This window comes from Hirundo rustica, chromosome 12, assembly GCF_015227805.2.
Source record: "Hirundo rustica isolate bHirRus1 chromosome 12, bHirRus1.pri.v3, whole genome shotgun sequence".
NCBI lineage: Eukaryota > Metazoa > Chordata > Aves > Passeriformes > Hirundinidae > Hirundo > Hirundo rustica.
Genome location: NC_053461.1, coordinates 1703792 through 1716996, shown reverse-complemented (window position 1 = coordinate 1716996; position 13205 = coordinate 1703792). Strand labels below are relative to the sequence as shown.

Here is a 13205-nt window from a genome sequence, read left to right as displayed (position 1 = left end):
AGGAGGTAGTAAACTGTTTCACATGTCTCTTATTCACAAATTAAAGTTATTTGGATTAGTAAAATTGTTTTGAAAACAAGCATATAGAGAAAGAAATATACATTTTGCTCTCTGTTAAAAAAAAACCAACCATAATCCAGGCACGGATGCTTTTGTTGGTGGGATCTTCTTGCACAGCTGGACAAACCAGTATTTCAAAAATCCGTGTGAGAGCTACTACAACATTGATATCACTTGTAGGCACCAGTTCCTAAGAGATTCAAAAGGTTGGATGTCATACTTTACTTGCTCGGTTCATTTATCTTTTGGAGATAAAGTACTAAAACAATTAGATCACTTCACTAGCTAATTCTGAACACATACTAGAAGGCAAAGTTTACACTGACTTTTACTCAAAAGAGTAAAACCCTTCTGAGTAAAAACCTCACTTTTACACATTTGCCCTCCTCAGTCATTGAAACGCCAAAACTAGCTTGTAAACCATGTTCATGGCTACCATGTGAACACTATTTTAAAATTAAACATCCTAAACCAAAACAAACTCCACAGAAGTAACTACAGCAAAACATGAGCAAAATTCTAAGCACTGTCAGACTGAGCTTGCAAGGAACTACACAATTCCCCTAAAACTTAAAAAAAAGTACTTCCTTATACAACATGACACCTTTAAAGAAAAAAAAATGTACAAAATTCTCTTGGGAAGTCTTTTTAATCAGTGGTTTAAATACTTACTTTACTTTTGAAAAAGAGAAGATGAAAACTATGATCAAGTTTCAAGCCTTAGCTGACATTCTCATTTTAACTCTTCAAACCGGTGCCAAGAGCTGCACATTCATTCTAACTGCACTTGTCATGAGAGAACAGTCACCTCTTACCAAGAGTAACAGAATGGAAATTGCCACTAACTACTGCAGGAAAAAAATGGCAAAAAATACCTTGCACTGTTTCTGACGGACTCTTAATGCTGGTGGTACCAACCAATCAAAAAGTCCCTGCAGAAGATTTTGATGTTCCTCTGAGTTCAGAGGTTCAGGCAGTTTACTCAGCCAAGATGTAACAACTGGCCTCCAGCCCAGCTGAGAAGGCTCCAAATAAATCATGCCACAACGACTGACTGTAGCAGGCTAAGGAAAAATGGTAAACTCATTTTATTGTGCATTTAATAGACTGCATTTTGTTTTATATTTTCATTAAATACCAAACTTACTGATGCCTGGGAAAGATCCATCGTTTCAAAAATAAGAGTCATCTGAGGGGACATTTGGATGACTTCTCCACTCATCAAACAAAGCTTGAAAAATAAAAAATAACATGCAAGATTAGGCAAAAAATAGTATTAAATTACACGTCCTATCACAGAGAAGTCCCATATAAAAATTGGCAAAACTAAGTAAAATCTAAGGTAAGGTCAACTACACGAAATGTTTAACCACTAGCAGCAATAGATTCTTATCAAGTTTTAGCTAAATTCTTCACTTAAACCATAGTACTGCATAGCAATCTATCAGTAGGTTCATTACAATCAATCCTGCATATGACAGGATGAAGAAAAGACAGCGAGAAGAAGACAAAAGATATCTGCAGCCATTGTTGCTAATACTGAAGCATTCCAGCTGGAGACACACCACCCTTTCATACTTAACTAAGAGTGCAGTTTGAGTATTTTGACACATTATCATCCAGAACTTAAAAGTGCCAATGTTGTCTCTAATTTTTATATTTGCTTTGAGATTCCTAGGGCCCATTTACCAAAGCGGTGTTGCAATTTTGACTTCAGAAGCCTTTATTTTGAAAATACAACCCTTTGTGTCTTGGGATTGGCTTGAAATATAAGTGTCTACGTTTGTGCAGCCTTAGAAATAATGGGGTTTATAATACATAATTAATCATAATTTCTGACATTTAAATTTCAATTATTTATGTTAGAAACTTAGATTATGGCATTAAGGAAATACTACATGATTCACGTCTTTCAGCAGTGAGTTGATACTGTGCTTACGATTCCAATATAAACAAACAAGCAAACAAACAAACAAAACCACCAATCAAAAACCACTAAAAAACAAAAAGCTCACAACTTGCCGCCAATGCCATCTTGCACTTGCTCTTTTCAATGGACAGGCACTGCAGTTTGTATTTGTGGCTTTATTTGTAGAAGGATATTCTCAAAATATCACATAATTTTATGCAGGCATTTTTTTTTTTCACTGGCTGATACCTTTTTGTTGTCATCCAGGACCGTGTTCATGCTCTCTATCCACAGAGTATCGATGGGGCCATCGAAGATGACCCATTTGCGCTCGGGGGTCTCGGACAACGCAAATTTCCGGAAGGTTGTAGCGACAACCCCGTCTGTCCACTGACATGGCAATGGGGAGTGAGACAAACACACAGAGCTCAACCCAAGCTGCCAGCCACAGAAACCCTTCCCTCTGCTTTTCATTATCCCCCACTTCTAACTGTTCTCCTCTTGTGCTGCAGAGAGCAGCTGCAACTTCAGAGTTTCACTAAGAGTCTTAACAGCAAATTTAAAACCCAATTTTTTTTCACTAGAAAAAATACTGTGACAAAAAAGACCAGCAATTCAACTTATTGAAACTTTGAAGTGCTTCTGCCCTGTTTTGCATCTGTTTCTCTCCAGAGTCACCCTAAGCTTCACTATTTCATATTTACTACTTCACATCATTGCTTCTCCAAACCTGTTTCACACTTGGGAACCCATGAGTTCATAAATTTTTCTAGAGGGTTTTCACATTACTTTGATTATACAGTTAAGAGCAGACAAAAAAAAATGAATACAATTATGTTTAATATGATTTCCTAGCATAGATGCAACTATAAGAAGAAGATTACCTTCAAAATGGTATTGCTTTTTTTTTTTTGAATATTTAAACCTATATAACTGCATACACATATGGTACTGCATTCTTTATATCCTAATTAAAAACAGGCCACAAAAGTATTCGTTAAGGTAAAATTTACAATTGTGTTCTCATGTATGTTTAAAATTATAAAATTATGAGTTGGAGAGTTTACTATCCACAATAACGGAAACATAACATACAGCAAACATTACTTTTTAAACCTACATTACCTCATGGGATATCAGATCAAACTGCCCAAAGAGCTGGCCCATAGTGATTGATTTTGGATTCACAGTTCTATAAATGACTTTTTCTTCTTCACCATAACCACGCTTTTTCATAAGCGACAGCGTATCTGCCAACACATGTAGGACTTTGGTCTTCCCAGAAAATGACTCCCCCACCAACATGAAGCTGTTAGATGAAATAAAAAAAATAGTGCCATTAAGAAATTTGTCTTGCAGTTTAGACTTTTACAGATCACGTGAAGGCCAACAGTATATAAAACGTATGCTTAAAGCTAATTTTTACCTAATTTTCAAAAAGTGAAACAAGCAAATTTTCTTTGAATATAAAAAAAACCTTTCCCCAAACCCAGTTTATTTGCACGTGCAAATCTGATTGCACAATCTTACAGAAAAGATTAATTAATGAGCTGAATATTAACCATCATATGGTTAATACAATGTTGTATGTATTTCCTCCCAACAGTTGTTATTCTGTAATAAAACCTAGGAATAAAATGGCACAGATCTGACAACTAATATTTTAATACAAATAAGCTTTTACAGTCCTAAGTTTTCACCATACTGATATCAGCACCTAAAATCATTACACGTGTGCAAGTGCTTCTGGTATCAGGAGGAGTACAACTCCACAGACATACATCCACAAGAATTTTGGGACACGCAAAAGCAGTATCATTAATCAGCTGTTCCAAAGCTGATTGGAACAAAGAGGATTATTATTATGCCACTCTCAAAACCTTCTATAACTTCATATAAATAACTGCTACAGTATCAGTCAGAATTACTAGAGATAGTGCAGTAATGAGAACCTTACCCATGTCTAACAATCATCATTTCATATGTCTGTATAATTTTCTGCATAAAAGTTTGTACAGGTTGGACATTATGTTGAATGCAACATTCATTGGCACATTCCAGAAAATCCTAAAATGAAAACAAATCACAATCTTACGCTGGCTACAATTTAAATTACCGTCCTGCACGACAATAGAAGAGTTTATGCTCTTCAGAAAGGGTTTCAAATTAATAACTGAAACAATACTAGTCAAAATATAGCAAAACTTCCCGGACGCAAAAAATCCCACTTCTGTACTTCATGTGCTAGAATAGGATTTAACTAAAATTTTTATCTTGAGGAGAAGGTATATCACTCTCAGAAAACCACCAGTGTGCTTCAGAACCATTCGCTTTTTCCAAATTGTAGTATTTACTGAAAAGTTAAAAGTTAATCCAATCTGGTTTTTCCAACATACTCATACTTTCCAACCATTCTCCTACAAAGATTGCTTCAAGTGTTGCTAAAAACAAAACACAAACACAGACCTTAATCTCACTTAATTGTGTCCAAAAAATCAGGAAAGAAATCAGAAAGCCTAAAACTTGGTAAATGTGCAGGTCAATTCCCAATTTGTCATGCACAACCCTTCTGAATGTAAGGGAACACAGATGTGGATTATATTCACAGATAAAAGAATTCCCTTTGCTACAAAGTTGCATTGCAAACATTCATCAATTTTGCTCATCTTGAAATACCTCCCTGCATTAATTGCACCTGATTAAAAAGCAAATCACCACAAAACAATCAACAATGATCACGACCAAGGAAAAATTAGGAAAGTACTTACATTGTAGTCTGCCTCAGGAAGCTTGATTCCAGGAAATAAATCACTAGTTATACCCATGAACAGAGGTATATCATGTGACAAAAATTTGGGCTCATTCACATCTTTAATTGATCTAAGAAGCTAGAAGAAACAAATAGGCATTTTACTGCTCTTGTTAAGAGACAGAGCATAAGGTGTTCAGCAGTTAAAATAACCTAGTATGTAACAAAGATGAACTCCTTTCAAATGCCTTTGATAAGAAGCTAAGCCCAACTGTGCAATCATCAGCACAGTCCTGGAAAATGCAGCATGTATTTTATTGTCTTCATTTCACAAACGACAAAACATGGATCAGTGATATGGCAAGATGTGCTGAAACTGCCTTCAGAACTCAGAACTGCATATATCTATGAAACTCCTTAAACAAATATTCCCTCAGGAACTCACCAATATATCTTCATCTTCGGTGGGAAATTTTAACTTCAGATTTCCTGCAGCCACCAGCACAGCTTTGACTGCCCGCATGCCGTAGTCATAGTGATACTGAGAGGAAAGCTGCTCTGAACAAAGCCTGTAGGTCATGACTATCTTCACTGACAATGACTTAGCATTCAAAAAACCATATGAATAGAGGGAAATTTCTGCTATCAGAGCATAGTTTGGAACCATCATGGCTACTGTTCGGAAAAGAACCTGAAAAACATACCCAATCATGTATCTTTAACTAATTAATTCAGGAATGGAAAGCTATTCAGAACTTTTACAGTATTCATCCCATCATAAAACAAAATTATCAATGTTTGAGGTTTATGACTCCCTAGGCAGTTAACCTAAGTGAGCTACCACCAACATCCATCTTAATGCACAATGCAGTGCAGAAAAGACACTGAACCCCCCAGCTCTTTTCCCTCAGCACTGCCTCAAGAATGCAATTTGCCCCTTGCACAGACACATGCAGCAGTAAGGAAGGAAAATGCGGTGAGAGAATGCACTTCCTTTCTGTCAGCAATCTGCAGTTGGTGTGCTCCTCATGGTGTACTGTCTCTGCTTTCAGTTAGCAAAGCCTCCTTATGGAAACAGCTCATCTGGTCAAAACAGTTATTGCAAAGGTCACAGACACATCAACCTTATTAATTTACCTTCAGATTATCTGGAAGTTCAGAACGTCCTGCATAACCTGGATTCATAGTAATTGCTATAAAACAGTTGGGATTAAGCTTTAGCTCCGTTCCTTCAAAGTTAAATGTTTCTAGCTTTATCTGTATGGCTCTTTGGATGCAGAGGATCTGCTGTGCCACTACAGACAGCACTTCCAGCTCAATGCGATTGAACTCATCAAAACACGCCCAGGCACCTGATGAAGCCAAACCCTTGAAAAACTGCAAATGAAGAAAGAAGCCAATAATACTGCTAACAGAGCCTTAGAAGATGCAAAAGAAACTAAGACTATAATGTTGGAAGATTAATTAGATTTTAAAAGTACAATTACAATAATAATGCTTAAAGCTACTCAGATCATAGATCAGTGATATACTGAAGAACAAAATTTTTGATTCTAAAGCAAGCTAAATCAGAAGATCCCAATCCCATGAACTTTTGTTTCTTTTATATTTTAATTAGCAACTTAATAGGCTTTCATAAAGCACAGAAAATGAAACGTAGAGAACAGCATAGAGCATGCAAGGGTAGCAGACCCCAGGTGTCACATTTATTTGTGTCTGCAAAACAGGGACCCTAAAATTTTCATGCTAAAAATAAAGTACAACATATACTTATTCTCTATTTACCTTTCCCATTGCCAGGTAATCAAGGCCATCAGAGCAGTTAAAGACAACACACTGAACAGCAAGAGCTTTGGCCAAATCTTTGGTGGTCTCTGTTTTACCTGTTCCTGCTGGACCCTCTGGGGCACCACCGAGGTTTAAATAAAAGGCTCCAATCTAAAGCACAGAAACAATTAATGGAAATTATTTGTACTTCATTCATATGAAATGCTTCTGAATGAAAATGGTAAAATTAAATTACACTTTACAGTTTCATACACTTATTTTATCTAACATAAAAAGTATGGTTTTACTAATTAAAAAGAATCTGAAATGTACTTACACTGGGAAAAAATATGCTAGAGAATTTAAATTTGACCCTAACAGGTTTAGTTTTATTATCATCATAAGCATGATTGGTTACTCAAACTTTATTATACCCAATCTTTCAGTGCTCATTTAAACACACCTTTCAAATTAAATCTGTTGCAGTTAATTGTTGCTACTCTTTTCTCTCTCTGTTTGTCCTTTAATATATTTTTTCCTCCTTTCTTTCCCACACTATCCCCCTTTGACCTTTGTGCCTTCCATTGACCGTTCCATATTCTCTCCTACATTCCACTGAAGTAGGAAGAAATCTGACAGTAAACAAAAAAGTTGCAGACCTTAAACAAACAGTCCAATCCACAGCTACAGAGCCACATCTGTACAGACTGACAAGTTTTGGGAATACTTTATTAAGACCTTGGTGGACACAGGACAAGACTTCTGTTTGCCAGAATGCCAGGCTTCCACCTGCTGTGCTCTGATTCAAGGTTTGTGAGCCTAAAACTCAGACAGACTACCAGCTGCATCACCCTCTCACATCAACATACCTCGATGTTTTGACAAACAGATACGAAACATTAGCTACAGCCACACCACAGGTGTCTAGCAAAACTTGAAATTATACTCCAGCAAAGAACTACAGTAACTGATAATGAGAAAAGCTGAGATGACTTTTGTAACTTTCAGGTGTCATGTTAGCTGAGGATAGATAAACCAGTACAATAATAAACACCTCTGCCAAGGAATTTGGAGGAATTTATTTAGAGGAATACTAAAAAGTTGCCAAACTTGTACTAGTCTTAGGAACAGTGTGATCACAAGCGAATTCTTCTCCACTTAATTTAGCAGCCACAGAACATCAGAAAAGCACTTGTGTTCTTATAATCTATATGGTAACCAAATATTGTCTGATTTTCCCGCGTGTTTTAAAAAAGCACGGCCACAACAGCAGAACACACTAATGTTTCGGTCAGGCTGGTGGGCTGTCCAGATTTGTTGTTATGAGTGATTTTCATGTTTAATATTCTGTAAAAATTACAGACCTCACTCTAGCAGAAACAGCAGAGTCTGACAATAACCTAAAAGGAAAGCTGCACCGAAGGGTGGAAGCAATGCAATAGCCCAGGAAATCCCATTTGCAGCATGCCCCGAGGAAGCTCGTACCAGGGTGCGGTAACACCTGTCTGTGAGAGGAGTGATCACCAGCCGTGGGGAGTTTCCCAGGTATTCGTAGGCGTATTTCACGTTGCAGTTAATGATGCACACACGAACATTCTCATTCTGCCAGTAATAGCGCAGCTGGGCGAGCCACTGAAAGTCTGTTTCGCTCTGCACACCTGACAGACAAACAGAGAGTTGACAGCAATCATAAAAGATGTCGTAGATAGCTGGATTTTCTATTAGGGTTAAATTTAAAACAGCTTTGCAATTATTAATGTTGATGCTTGTAGCCAAATACTCACAAAATTGTCTTAGTACTGTACTGTTTCAGGCAGTCAAAATCTGATTGGTTAACGATTTTTCATTTACTTTGTGTTAAGAAAAATGTCTTAAAATATAATTACCACTTTCTATCATTTCCTTGATGACATCTCTAGCATGAACATCAATAGTAACCAAGGCACCCAGTGTAGTCCTTGTTTGCTTTGACAGTTTTCCTCTTACCAGCTCTACAATATCATTAAGTTGAAGCTGAAGTGTATCATAATAACCCTTTAAACCCTAGGAGACAAAAGGTAATTTTGAAACTGGTTATATCACAGTTTCAAGTGTTCCAGACTACTTCACATTGACTAAATATCTTAACAGAGGTTGCTTATTAAACTATTCTTTTATACTGTCATGGTTTTGCATCAACTTCTCTCTTATCCATATCCACATTTTGCATTATAAACACTGCATTTATGTTGCAAAACTATCTTTTAAACTATGATTGCTCTAAATAAACATGTTCACATACTTAAATGAAAGGTATAAATCACTGTACATAATTTCACGTATGTAAAACACACGCGCTCATAATTCTTCAAATTTTGTTTTAATTGTAAAAAATGTTTTGCTAAGCAAAATACATCAGCTGAAATGAAACACAAAGAAAGATTTTTAAAAAATTGTGCATTACAGAGTACCTTGGGTCCACTGCGAAGAACTTCATGTACCTCACTTGTCCAGTACATTTGAGACACACACAGTACTACCTGGCCAGGCCATTCCAGAACCCAGCGCTTTCTCTCAGTCTCTAGATATGCCTGAAAGAGTTAAACACATCATACAAACATAGTGTCTGGGAATGTATATCACAATGTAACATGGAAGCTTAGAATGTAATCCTATTAATATTCCTTGCTGAAGGATACTATTTTCCTATTTGCAATGTCCAAATGGAGCTTTAAATACTCTTTTCCCCTTAGGTTTATAATTTTTTACACAATAATTTAAATTATTCTTAAAATTATCTTTCCATATTACAGGAATATTCATAACTTGTTAACTGCATACAAAGAAATATATTCTGTCTAATGATTTCCTTTCAGGAGGTATATTACACGTGTTCTATTTCTAATTCAAAAGAAACCAGAACTATTACTTCAGGTGATATATCCTGTAAAATAGTGCTGCTATGAAACTTTTAGAAGAATTTATATCCAGTGTTATAGGAAAACTACTTGTGTCTCATTCAAACTAAACTCTAATGTATATCACGGGCCTGAAAGTACAAGCCATATTAACTTGGCCCTGGCCACATCACTTCACCAACTTCTGAGCTGAGGAAGAATTTTAGAAAGCCAAGAGACAGCCATAAAACAAAGACAGGTGCTACAGTCCTTAAACTATCACAAACTCCATACCATTCTTGATCTGGCTATTACATCACGTACAGTCTTCAGCATAATATCTTCTACTTGAATTAACCACTTCTCCACTGCACCTCGAGCTTCAGAAGTAGAAATGTTTGAAATCAGTTGCACACGCTCGCCTTCAGAACTACACATTCCTTTAATATCCAAATTGCGAAGGAAGTCCAGCTTAGCAATGCCTTCGAAACACTTCTTCAAGTGAGGCTGAACTCTGAGAGGATCCTTAGTCTCCGACAGGATCTCCAACATTTCATCATTAGACAAGAAAAAGAAGCTAAAAAAATGAGGAAAAAAAAAAATACAACTGCATTATCAAGTTATTTTTAGGACAGAACTTATCGACAACAACAACAACAACAAAACATTCAGAATCTGTGGGTTTTAAATAACCAAAGCTCATCATACCGGGGAAAAAAGAGACGCTTTTTTTCAAGGTAAGCATTAAGCCCTTTCATGATTTTGTCAAGAAGCTCATTACAGGTCTGAAGCTTCTCTCTTAATCCTGGCAAGGAAGTAGCAGCAAGAACCTGTAACAACAAACAGGTGCAAACTATCAGCTACAAATGAGGTATTTCAAACGGTCGAAATTATTCAAGCAAGAAACGACATTAACTGTTTCTAGAAAGCCTAGGGAACTGAAATCATAGTTCACTGTATATATTCTGAAAACTAAGCACCAAAAAATGGCAAGAGAAGCTACTCTTTCCTGTTAATGATGGAAAATTCCCTCACCTTTGGGTCTTCAGCACAAAACTGCATAATCTCTCTCCACAGTCTATCCACAGTCTGAAACTGCCGCCCCTCTTCTGGCATCTGTTGCATAATATCCTCAGAAGAGAAGATGGGTTCCAAATACAGCCACTGTGCCTGCACTTTCAGCCAGTCATCAATATTCTCCTGAATTTGAATCAAGCGGCTTTCCCATTCCTTAACAAATGTTTACAGAATATTAACTTGACATTTCCAAGCAAATAACGTTAGAGACAACAAATTCAGAAAAGGCAGATGTGGTATTCCAGCTCCCAAACAGGAAAAAAAAAAAAAAAAAAAAAAAAAATCTACCAATAAACAAAATGAAAGAAAAATATTTAGGAGTATAAGTTCTTCTACATATACAGATAGCCAAAGAAGCTCCGAAATTTTTATTTGGAAAATAATTTTCCAAAATGAATTCATCACTTTAGTGCTATGAACTTTCAACAACTTGTTAAGCAATAGCCAGGAGGCTAGCAGTGATAAATTCTGTTCCATCTCCCCACGACAAGGACTTTTGTAGCTGAATGGCAGCAGGGATACAATAGCAGAAAAGCCACCTCAGCTGACAGGAGCGATCAAGCAAGTCCAGCATCCTGTTCCAAAGGATACCCCTGGAGCAGGCTGCCTGTAAATTGTAAGTATGTTCACCGAGCCTGCTTGAGCTTTAACATTTCCCACATAAACCAACAATGAGCTAGGCAGGGTAGCTGCAAAGCAATTCCACCAGCTTCTCTCCTGTCAATAGCCATGGTGTTAGCCCTGAAATTCAAAAGCAGGTGCAAAGCGCTGCCATCATTGCTCTGAGGCCAGATTAAAAAACATTCTCCTAGCCATTAAGAAGTTTCTTTGCCCTGGAGAAAACACTGTAGGTCAAAATTTGAGTCCAAAACTCAATAAATAAATAAATAAACAAACGTTCTTATTAGCAATAACAGAAACATTATTTCCAGTTATCAAGAAGCAAGGTTAATGGAAATAGTGATTTTGCAAAATATGAGAAACAACCAATCATGTTCTCTTGGTTGCACTTGAATCAGAATGGAAGAGAGAATTCCAAACCAGAAATAAGGTATGACTCATACAAACTCAAAAGATTCTTGCTGAAAAATCAATGAAAGCATTTCATTCTCAATTCTAACAACAAAGTTGTAATACAATTGGTATACTTTTACACTACAGTTATCCTACAAATAAAAGTGGTTGAAAAAGTATGCATTGTACCCTTATTTCATTGTCAAATGGTTTAATGAAAGGTGATCCTCTCATTGTCTGAGTTTTCATAATCTGATCATCAAGAAGAGCCTGAATATCATCCACTGAAGACAGAACATGAACACCAGTCTCACGATACAGATTTGTGGTGAAGGAAATTGAATCCCAGGTTTCCATCATGGTATGCATTGCTTTCTCCAAAGAAAATTCCTATTTGAAAAGAAAATAGCTTGGTCTACTCCCTGAATTGTTTTTTCTTTCCAACTATCTAATTCAATATATAAGCTTATCTAGCTGAATAAGCTATTTTGCTCTAGCAGCACAAATGAACTACTTGTGGTTATTTTTCCTCAGTACATCCTTTTCTTGCACCCAGAAAGCAGCACGCTTGGGAAATACTGATGATATCACACGAGATACAATTTCTTACTCTCATCATTAACATATAATGGGCCCAAGTCTCACCAAATCTCTTCTGCTGCATAATGGCAAAGCAAATAATGCTAATAAGTCATAAAATATTCACTAAGACAAGTGATGTCATATTTGTCATTATCAAATCTCTGTGCTTACCTTGCTTGCACCTACACTTATTGTTGTAAACTGTTCCAAGTAAGAGGATAGATTCTGCTTTAAAACTTTTCTCAGGGTAGTTCCAGCATCTGGTGTTATGTCATATCCTACTATATCTGACATCTGCCTCCAGTGGCGTTCTCTCATGCCAGGGTTACAAAAAACAGTCACGGTGGGAATATTCTCCTAATTCAGAGAAGATATTTATAAGGTAAATATTGTCATATACATTATTCCTTTTTTTAAAATAATTTTCATGTGCATTTAAAATCCTGCTACAATAGCTGAAGACATGAAAATCTTTTCCAAAAACTGCAGATGGTTCCATTCCATTTCTAAATAATTTATCAACTCCTTAAGAAGAAATATAAAAAACTATTAAGCATAATTCTTCAGTGATGCTAAGTTTTGCTCCTAATAATGTAACAGAGTCCCATTTCAAAATTCCCGAATTTCAAAAATCCTTAAATATTTTTCTGCATCCAAAAATGACTTTTCTCCTGTATGTGTTCACTCATTACAATCCCAGAAACTATCACAAAAAATTAAAGATCCAATTTTATTAAAACGAATGGGACGGTACAATCTGGAAACGGGGATTCAGAACAGTCTCACTCTGTCTCTAACACTGCATCATCTACATGTACTGAGTCCCGAATTTAGCATTTGTCCCTCAGTATCAGATATTAATCTCCCTCACGTTTTCTTACCTTAAATTCTTTAATCTGATCCAGAACTGAAGAACACATTGTAAGAGTTGGATTACCCCTTACAGCTTTGGGTCGCACTTTCTTTTTCTTGTCCACTGGCCCTTTCTTCTCCTTTTGTTGGAAGAGCCTTAACAGTTTGTACATCTCTCTATAAAATTCATCAATCTCAGCCTCCATGCTTTCCCCATTTAGTTCCAAAAAGGTCCCATCCATCCACCTACAAAAAACATAAGGTTACAAAACGGAATCACAAATGTAGCCAACAAATAATTATCACTTTGTTTTGCAAC

At 36.5% G+C, this 13205-nt stretch overlaps 1 protein-coding gene across 4 annotated transcripts in view; it reads right to left on the bottom strand.

Annotated features, from left to right (window-relative positions):
- Window positions 1–13205, bottom strand: part of DNAH12 (dynein axonemal heavy chain 12) — a 60755-nt gene that overhangs the window by 32760 nt on the left and 14790 nt on the right. For all 4 annotated transcript variants that reach the window (XM_040076207.1, XM_040076209.2, XM_040076208.2 and 1 more), the window contains 19 exons: window positions 12916–13132; window positions 12206–12391; window positions 11642–11842; window positions 10397–10591; window positions 10070–10191; window positions 9656–9938; window positions 8936–9055; window positions 8372–8528; window positions 7971–8143; window positions 6504–6656; window positions 5856–6095; window positions 5164–5409; window positions 4738–4857; window positions 3927–4036; window positions 3095–3278; window positions 2219–2359; window positions 1208–1291; window positions 936–1124; window positions 131–250 (listed from right to left, as the gene is read on the bottom strand). In XM_040076207.1, coding sequence (XP_039932141.1) covers window positions 131–250; window positions 936–1124; window positions 1208–1291; window positions 2219–2359; window positions 3095–3278; window positions 3927–4036; window positions 4738–4857; window positions 5164–5409; window positions 5856–6095; window positions 6504–6656; window positions 7971–8143; window positions 8372–8528; window positions 8936–9055; window positions 9656–9938; window positions 10070–10191; window positions 10397–10591; window positions 11642–11842; window positions 12206–12391; window positions 12916–13132 — 3241 coding nt within the window. The remainder of the gene's footprint in view (window positions 1–130; window positions 251–935; window positions 1125–1207; window positions 1292–2218; window positions 2360–3094; window positions 3279–3926; window positions 4037–4737; window positions 4858–5163; window positions 5410–5855; window positions 6096–6503; window positions 6657–7970; window positions 8144–8371; window positions 8529–8935; window positions 9056–9655; window positions 9939–10069; window positions 10192–10396; window positions 10592–11641; window positions 11843–12205; window positions 12392–12915; window positions 13133–13205) is intronic.